This window comes from Oryzias melastigma, linkage group LG3, assembly GCF_002922805.2.
Source record: "Oryzias melastigma strain HK-1 linkage group LG3, ASM292280v2, whole genome shotgun sequence".
Classification (NCBI taxonomy): Eukaryota; Metazoa; Chordata; class Actinopteri; order Beloniformes; family Adrianichthyidae; genus Oryzias; species Oryzias melastigma.
The window spans coordinates 15703835-15713415 of record NC_050514.1 but is presented as its reverse complement, the minus strand read 5'-3'; the positions used below and the strand labels follow the sequence as shown (position 1 = coordinate 15713415).

Sequence of the window (9581 nt, the reverse complement as noted above, 5' to 3'; positions counted from 1 at the left end):
ACACATATGAAGGCAGTTGATTCGTATCGGATTCTGCCTTTGCAGTCCTGCGCTGGGATTTACCATGATTACAAGTCCGGCACCAGCCTTCATCGACCAGCAGCTGTGGGCCCCGAGCTCAATACCGCTCGTCTGGCCGGGACGCCATGAGTTAATGTGCCGAACAGGAAGGGGGAGAGAGAGAAAAGGCAGGAGCCTGAAAAACATTGATCCACGGCTTCTCTGTGGATTGCAGGAAGCAAGCGAGCAAACACACGCGTGTGCGGTAGTTTACACCACTTTACAACACACAATGAACACAGACTCAGACTGTTTTTTTTTTTTGTTTTTTTTTTACTAGCGCTAGTTTATTACTATTAATGCTTTTTATGTCTTCAGTGTTTCACAATGAACCCTAAAACAATACAAACCACTAAAATTGGTCTATTTTTACACATATACATACACACATACAGTACATACAGTACATGTGGATATGTATAAAGATTTATAATTTATAATTGTAACACCCTGGTCTAGAGAGAGTGTAGAAACATTTGTGTAGACATACAGTGATCCCTGCCAAAGCTCTGAGAACACTTCTTCAAACCTGAATTAAACCGGGAGCAAGTATTAGCAGTGACCTCAGCAGACAGACACACAACAAGACAGACAGGCAGAAGAATCAGACAGACAAATGTCATTTCGTGTGACCGTGAGCTAAATGGAAAGATCTGAGCTCCCTTTAACACAGTTAATCAGACCCAGTAAACACAGTTTGAACTGGAAATGCACAGTTTGCACATTTTGTATTCGGGTTGGCACCACACTGAAACCCTGCAGTACTTAAAAAAAAAAAAAGAAACTTAAAAAATGCATAGATGGAATGAGAATTGTGTCAAAATGAGAAAAAGCACAAGCTGATAAGAACACAAAGCGATACTAATACTCTTTGCTTAAATAAAGAATCATCCTTGTGGTGGATCGTAATCATATGGTAAACTCGCTGGACAGAAATGAGCTTCTGTCTTCACAATAATTGAGCTAAAATTGTGAATAATTCAAAGTTTAATCCAATTCTGTTAAATCAAACATTTCATAACTGATGCATTTTTGGCAATTCTCAAGGAGTTTTTATGATTTCGTTAGCAATTAAGCATTGAAATCCCATCGTCAGTCAAACTAAAGTTTAGTTTGGAGCATTAATGATTTACACTAGTCTTCGATTTTATGCATATGAGTCAAATTCCTGATGCACCTTGCAGCTGCGCTGGGAAAAAGACGGTCAAATAATCCAACGCCTACATGTTTTGATATGTTGACAATTTATATTGACATAGATTTTCCCTGCAGGGGATTTTCAAACTCCGTTTCCCAGCATTCTCCATGAACATTTACAATCTTTTTGCCTCCTAATTGAGTGTTTGATTTTGTCCTATATTTTATTTCCTTTGTTCATGTAAATGACTATAAAAATTGTTAACTAAAGATGAAGTGAAAAAGCAACGGGGCCGACAGCTTCACCTCCACTCACTCATGTGAACATGATGCATGATGGGAACAGAATGGGGGGGTTGTCAGGAAGCTCAAGACAGACACCGTCAACAGAAAAGGTCACCCAACCTATTTTCATCAATACACACCATCAAAACAGATTGACTGACAATGTGAAACAGGACCATCAATAGTACCATACTGAGATCACAACATTATTTTGCCATTATTTGGCTGAATATCACAGTGTTACCATCACAAATCCAATAAAGGTTAACAAACACTTTTCAATCGGGCTAAAAGAACACGTCAGTTTCCTCTTCTTCTTCTTTTTTCGTTTGTTTTTTTCATGCAGATCTACTGTAGATTTTTCTCTGCCTACTACCTTTAAATACACTGGATTCAATCCTTCTCCTTGAAAGAAGTATTAATATCATAATACTGATCTCAAACATTAAAGTACAGTTACACTGAATTACCATCTGACAACAAATTACTTAGAAAATCATGAAACTAAGTATTGTTTGGCGCGTCTCAGAGCGGAACACCAGAGAAAAGTTGACTGAAGGAGTCACATGAAAATCAGGATGGTGATTTGGTGCTGATGTTAGGGATGCCTGCCTGGTGTGTGTGTTTGTTTGTGTGTTTGTGTGTGTGCGGAGGGGGCTTTCAGGGAAAAGAACAACTGAGTTTTTTGTGAGTCGTACATCCTCACCCCTGAGGTAAACATACTATCAGAACAAAACACTTAACGATTCTAACCAACGTATTCCTCTCTGTCTGAACGAATGTGTTTAGGAATCACAGTCACAGAGCCTTTTTCCTGGATGCATATTCTGAGTGAATCAAGCTCTGCCTTCTTTATTCACAACCCAAGAGGACATAAAACAACAACCGAGGCTTTTTTTCTAAAACTTTAAACTTTCATCTGAAGCTGATCTGTCACTGAATAAAACATCTGAGAGCTTGAAGGTCTTACATTTGTTGTAAAGCTCATTTTTGAATGAATCTTTGTCTGACTCCACAGTAAAAGCAAACAAATAAATCGAAGTTAGTTCAAAAAAATTGTATCATTACACATTTCTAATTGAATGCTTTAAAGACCCACTCCGATAACATTTTTCCTTTTTCACAATAGAGGACAAATTAGGCTTAAAATTGCATTTCTGAGTATTTATTTATTTATTGCAAATGTTATAAATCTGGAGCAGATAAAAAAATTACAGTAGGAAAAAGCTTGATAGAGCCTTCAGCGAAAAGCTGCTCCGCCCCATTCCGATACATTCACTTATAGACAAATAGATCCATGTAAGTCTCTGTTTTCCTCTTTTGAGCTGGATTCTGGATCAAAACTGGATAGATCTGATATTCCTACCCCTTTTTGTTGCACTGCTAATGTTAGGTTGAGGGCCTGTAAGCTAGTGGGTAAACAGATGGATGATGGGAAGAGGGGTTGGGCTTACTCTGAGCCAACAATCCCAACTCAGAAGTGAAATTTGAATGACTTCTGCCACTCTGCAGAAACTATATCCTAGAAAACATCATTTTTTTTATTTTTATCTTGGCTAAAATCTTCATAATAGCAGTTACATTTCCACTGGGGACACTTTTAAGAGCTCAAATGACAATCGGAGTGGGACTTTAAGCAACAAAGATGATATTTTCTCTTATCAGACTAGTATAGTAATGTCTTGATAACCTCAACGACAAACGGATGAGTCTAAACTGGGCAGAAATACTAGGAGGTCTTCAGAAGGTCAGCTATTTTCAGACAGATAACAGAAGTAATGCAAAGATCATTGCGTCCCTGAGCACACAATCTTCTTGACCAAAGATCGGGCTTCACAAACAAGCAGTAAAGGAGGCAGGCTAACAGGAAAGAGAAAACATGCCCAAGACCTAAATATAAATAACAAAATACCATTTTTTTTCTTAGCCGTAAAAATACAAACTGTACGATCCCCTCCACCGATGACTTACACCACTAAAGCCAGTCACTGAGAACTTTTCTAATGCTAAAATGATCCTATGACAACCCGATCTATGAAAGTCTAATCACGTAAACACGTATGTCTCTGCTCCACATTTCAGGCGTAATAGCATGGCACATCTACAGGGGGTGAGCAATTTGCTGCAGCAGGAGATTAACCCTAGATTACAACAAGGGAACCAGAAATTAAAAGAAAACACACACGTCTTATATCCCAAGTGAAATGACTCCCAACAGAGGTTAAAAAACCCCCCACAGATATTTCAGCGGCCCTGAAGAGAAAAACACCACATCAGCGGTTAATAATATACACAGAGGAGACGTTAAAGTTGGGCATTTGTTTGGCTGTTTTGACAATTTACATTTTCTCAAGGCAACATGACAAGAGTACAATTAAATAGAAGAAATAGATGCAGTCAGAACATCTGTGTAGAAATGACACATAATTAACAAAAAGGCATAAAAATATACATTATTTGAGATGATCACTGAGATGGAGACCCTGCTGGTTTGCATATAAGACATTGAAAAAAAAAAAAAGATAATTATCCGCTGTGGCGACGCCTCTAACCTTCAAGCGGAAACGGATTTTTCACTTTGAATGCATGGCGTCAAATGTTGGCGAATGTTTGAAATTGGTCTAAAAAGTTTCTGAGGTTTGATGCTCTTTTTTAGTGCTGCATATGTGAAATTGTGTTTTATAGTAATTTTCTGAGCTAATTAGGATGAATTCTCTAAATCTAAATCTGTTTAAACCAATAAGCCGTGTGAGAAGAATTGTTTCCTAGATGCATCACTTTTTCTCCAGCTTTTTGAGAATTTTTCAATTTGTGACTCTAAACTAACCAGACGTCAGTTTCCTGAAGAAATGAAGCAGGAAGTGTTTAATTAGTGCATGTATGGCATTAAGGTCCTGAAAACGTCTTCTTTCATTTTTCTAGAAAATTATGGGTCCATCGCGTTCCCATTACTGCAATGATAACTTCACATTTGTTTTCCACAGCCTGTGTGTGTTCATAGTGTCGAGTTTCCTTCATGAAGACCTGAGAAGAAGGCCAGAAACAGGGTTGAGGTAGATAACCATGATGCATCAAAGTAAGTCCTGTGCAGGATGTGGTGACGCAGATTGTGTGACCACCCAACGACCATGCATTCCCCTCAGCTAGCTGTATGTGTGTGTGTGGTGATCAGTGTGTAACAGGAAGAGGTTGATGTTCCTGAAACCCTTTAAGCAGTCGGTGTTGACAGCAGGCAGGAGGCTGAGCAGCTCGTGCGGTTTTGGGAAGAATACCAGCAGATAAGGTCAGAGGCTGCCTCATCTACACGCCACCAGATGCTTCAAAGGCTACTGCTGCGGTTAAAAGGAAGCGTGCAATGTTATAAAAAAAAAAAAATGACTGCAGATAAAGACATTTAGAAAAAAGTCCAAGAGTTACACTGCTGTCAATTGAAGTTACACCATGTTTCAACAAGATCAGTCCCATTTTTAATTTGTAAAACATTAAATTTTAAATTTTGTCTCTCAATGTTTTGGTTTTATAATATTTTTTGACAAAAATAAAATCCGGCTTCCCATTTACTCTAATAAATCAAAATGCATAAACAGAATAGTCTTATTTGTCAATATTTCTGATAAAAATAAATGTAAATGCAGTTTTTTTGGTTGACTAAGCTAATATGAACAAATAAAATTTGAACTTTTTCACGATAGAAGAAATGATGGTAGAACTGATTTTGTCACCTCAAAAAAAATAAATACAGAATTTCAAAATTATTCCTTCATTTAACCTTTTAGCAGAGCATTTTGTGGTAAAATGTCACAACAAAAACATGAAAATGTTCTCCTGTGTTCTCAGGCTGGAGGCGACATGAACAGTTTTGTGTTTGTTTATGCAACAGTTTCAGTGTAAAAGTTCCTGATTCAAAACGCAGTGTATCTCTTGTCATAAAACAGCTACCAGTGGGGGAAAAAAATATACATAAACATAAAAATAACAAAAATATCTTCTAAATAACATTCTGAAGAAAACTTAAAAACATGATTGACACTTTCTCAGCAGACTGTGTATCATGTTGTCAGTCTGTCAGCTTGCATGAGGTACTGACAACTCTGCAAAAATTCCAACGGAGGAAAGACACGACTTCACCAAAGGAAAACGGTTCTCATTATGCAATAAACAAACTAACAACAACAACAACAACAGCGACAACATTTACATTGTTATCTTGAGGTAGAACATTCATTTCAGCATTTGGAAGTGCTTCATGTTGGATGCTCATTTTTCTGTTTCACGTCCATAACGCTGGAGAGGGGGGGACGACGCTTCTTGACATCTGAGGTAGAGCGGCACCTGATCCTGTGGTTTTCCTTCTAATCGGTTCCCTCCGCATGTAAAGTATTGTGAACAACGGGGAAGGTACAGTCCCTAAAAGCTTCCCACAACACATTCATTCCGGCTGAGGTAGGTTTTCGTGTAATTGTAAGGTTCACACGCCCAAGTCTAGCACCTGTATGAAGGCCAAGAACTGATAAAAAATGTTGATATCAATGAAATAAAGTCCTGAGACAGAATATATTGAATCCCTGGAAGAAAGCTGAGGTCTTCTGAGAGTAAGAAGGTGGAATCATTGGTGGGAGAGAACAGGCAGCAGGAATCTTTGACATCCACAGAGATGCGAGCAGAGATACGACCAATAACTTATGACTGGTTCGACATAAAGACGATAAAGATATGTGTGTATTTATATATAGATATATAGATATATATATATAAACTTAAAAATAAAGTCATTGTATAACAAGGACATTTGGGGGAGGGCTCTCTCTTCTCTGTGCTGCCAAATACCAGAAAATTTACAAAAGACCAAAAGACATTTAAAGTGGTCCATCTAGCTAAAAACTGCCTGACCACAATCACAGTCCTTGATCTCCCAAGACCTCCGAACAAACCACTTAAAGAGCGATAGAAAAAAAAAACTTGGCACAAAAGGAAAAAAAAACTATTCTCTGAAAAAGAAACACTTATCAACCTGAGTGAGAGAAAAGTCTAAGTGGACACTAGAAAGCATCCCGTAAAAGGGCCTTCATACATGGTTAGCCTTGGTCGTGCTGAGCCGCGTCTGCTGCAGAATGCGCCTGGAACTGCGTCTCGCTCTCCATTTTAGCCTCATCCAGCGGTATGGTGGACAGCTGGGTGTCGTTCAGCATGAAGGAGTTGGACTGAAAGACAGAGGCAAGGGTGTGTTAAGACTCATCGTGCACATTCATTTCAGCTCCTTTAAACTGTACTCTCAGAGAGAATTTCCTTTTCCGATGCAATCAAATGTATCGGATCGGTCACTTTATTTGCTGCACCTGCCAAATTTTATAGCACCCAGGGCAGCGGTTCCGTCTTAAATATTACTTCAACACAGGTGTAATTTCTCTGATTTACTGATAAAATGGTGCTAATTCTATGATCTGTTTATTACTGAGGTCACAGTGGGGGGTGGAGCTTTACTGGGGTGGATTAAGTTTTTGCAAAAAAACATTACAACCAACCCCTTTTATAAATCACTCCAGTAGGAACCCACCACCTGCTGTGACCTCAATAACAACCAGACTGTAGAACCTTACATTTCACTGCAGCTTTAAATTAAAACTTGCGCAACGCAACTTGAAGACAGAGCTGACGTGAGCAGCGATGCATTTTTCAGCTGTAGCTAATAAAGGGGAATGAGGGCATTTATCTGATTAAATTTCAAACAAACCTGAGGAACACTTAGGGTTAAAATAAGCACTAGAGCACAAACGGAAGAAAAATAGAAATACAAGAGTATTAAAGATTAATTTGTTTTTTGGTTTTTGCAAGAAATCGCCCAAACATTTCTGAACAATTACTTTTTAAAGGGACAAATCTCACTGTAGGATAACAAAAACAATCTGAACTGAAGGAAAAAACACACTGTATTCACAGGATATTTGCTTTAATAAAGCCACTCCAATGAAAATGATTGTGTTTTCTGTGTTTTTAACATGTGGTATTTTTCAGATAATTGACATATATAAAGAAAATTAAGCTTTAAATTGCTTTTCCAAGATTTCTTTATAGAAATCGTTTTAAATCATGAACCGACAAAGAAAAAAAGACTGAAAAAGAGTTTATTGTTATGTAGAAAATATAATAGGAAGGCCACAAGCTCCCGGCTTTGAGATCTCAGCAAGGAGAAAGGTGGAAGAGGTTGCTCTGTGTGATTAGTCCTCCTGTGAACTCTTAAAAATGCTGAAACCATGACTTAGAACAGGGATCTGCAACATTCAACTCTGAAAGAGCCATTCAGGCTGATTTCTCATGGACTACAACCCAGTCGGAGCCACAAAGACTTCCTTCACCCCTTAAAAAAATAACACACTGATCTGTATTTATGCTTCTGTTACGATTATGATAAACATAATTAAAGAGATGTTAATTTTGGATGAATAAATCACAAATATCAAAAGAAAATTGCCTTTTTTTAAGTTTGACATAAGTTTCTGTGAGTTCCTTTCAAAATAAGACACCCTCCACATGTGCTCATCTCAATGCAAATAATGTAGTAATAGTAAATGTAATAGCAGGAGTGATTAAATAAAAATAGTTAATTTCACTGTCATATCTCTCTGCCAGAAATCTAAATCTAACAAACCAAAATGAAATCCGAACTAATTAAGGGACCTCTGACATATTTTTTGGACACACTTAAAATTTCTTAATTTTTCAAAAATAGAAAATCTGCTTTATAATCTGGTCCGTCTTAATTTTGGTTGTCCTTATTGACGTCCATTGATATTCTGTAATAAATTGCAGGACGCATAAAAGTTTGTCAAAATGTTGCAATTTGTCTCGTGATACATCCTGTGTTTCAACTGTTTGTTTATGAGGTAAAGTTTGAGTTAGTTTATTTTTTATTTCCTCTCTACTACTTTCCAACTTCTTACTTTACAGTTACTTTTTAATTTTTTTATTTTATTTTTTTATAATAAAAGAGCCACAATGGAGAGGTAGAAGCCACATGTGACTCCGGAGCCGCAGGTTGCAGACACCTGACCTAGAATACCACATCGATTATTTTATTTTGGTTAAAAACGGCGTCATCATAATTAAAAGACTGCTGGGAACACTTTTACAATAGCTTAAAAGATGATTGAAGAGGGACTTTAAGAAGGATCATAAGGACGTTTAACGTTGATCTTAATTTGACCTTCACTGAACCTTTAAAATAGTAATGTCCAACCTGTTCAGGACTTTCTGCAGCTCTCCAACAAAATGACTGACAGAAGAAATCACAAGAATCTGCACCCTGAATCTGTCTTCTGGTTCAGGTAGAAGGTCATGTTTCATCAGACTAAAAGTCAACTTGTGAACAGCATGAAACATCAGAGTCAAGCTGCAGTCGATACCTGAGCCGACACCTGACGGGTTACTGAGATTATGACATGTTTTTTTCCTATGTTCCTTCTCTTCTTATTGTATATCTTGTTTTTCTGTTAAAGCCAGAGATGCTAGGTTCTACTTTAAATGCCCAACTTCTATAGTAAAGTAGTGTTGTGTATGGACTCTTTTATTTTTTTCACAAACTTCACCCAAAAACTAAATATCCCTCATTTTTCTTAACAGAGATGGAGCGTTTAACCTCAAAAGTCCAGGACAGTCCCGCCTGTTTTTTCCAGTAGCTTTACCACCTAATACTGATTACCTGTTTATGTGTGTTCAACTAACGAGAAGCAAAAGAGAGGAAGTAGGACGGTGGACACGCCTGCTGCTGCCAACATGCATGTAGCCCATTTAAAAATGACAATTTCTGTCCCAAAATTTAACAATAGAAAATTACTATTTGTTGTGTTTGAAACAGGTTCTTTTACCCTATCTGAAGCAGTGAAATCTGTTAGAAGACACAAAAATGTTAATGCAGGATGGGTCAATGTGCAGGCATGCATGGAGCACTGAGGGGATGGCTGTAGCTTCTAAAACTAGGTTAAGAACTGTTGGACACTGTAAAAATTGGGAGAAGAAAAGGGGACCGTCATCTTTTAGAAAGAACTGTGGCTGTAAAAAAATAATCTTAAGTGTTTGTGATTGGCGATTATTACGAGTGGAAT

The 9581-nt window shown here is 37.7% G+C and overlaps 1 protein-coding gene across 1 annotated transcript in view; it reads right to left on the bottom strand.

Annotated features, from left to right (window-relative positions):
• Window positions 1-325: 325 nt before the first annotated feature.
• Window positions 326-9581, bottom strand: part of igdcc3 (immunoglobulin superfamily, DCC subclass, member 3) — a 75629-nt gene continuing 66373 nt past the window's right edge. The window contains exon 14 of the mRNA XM_024296377.2: window positions 326-6683. Within this exon, the coding sequence (XP_024152145.1) occupies window positions 6558-6683 (126 nt within the window). The 3' untranslated portion in view covers window positions 326-6557. The remainder of the gene's footprint in view (window positions 6684-9581) is intronic.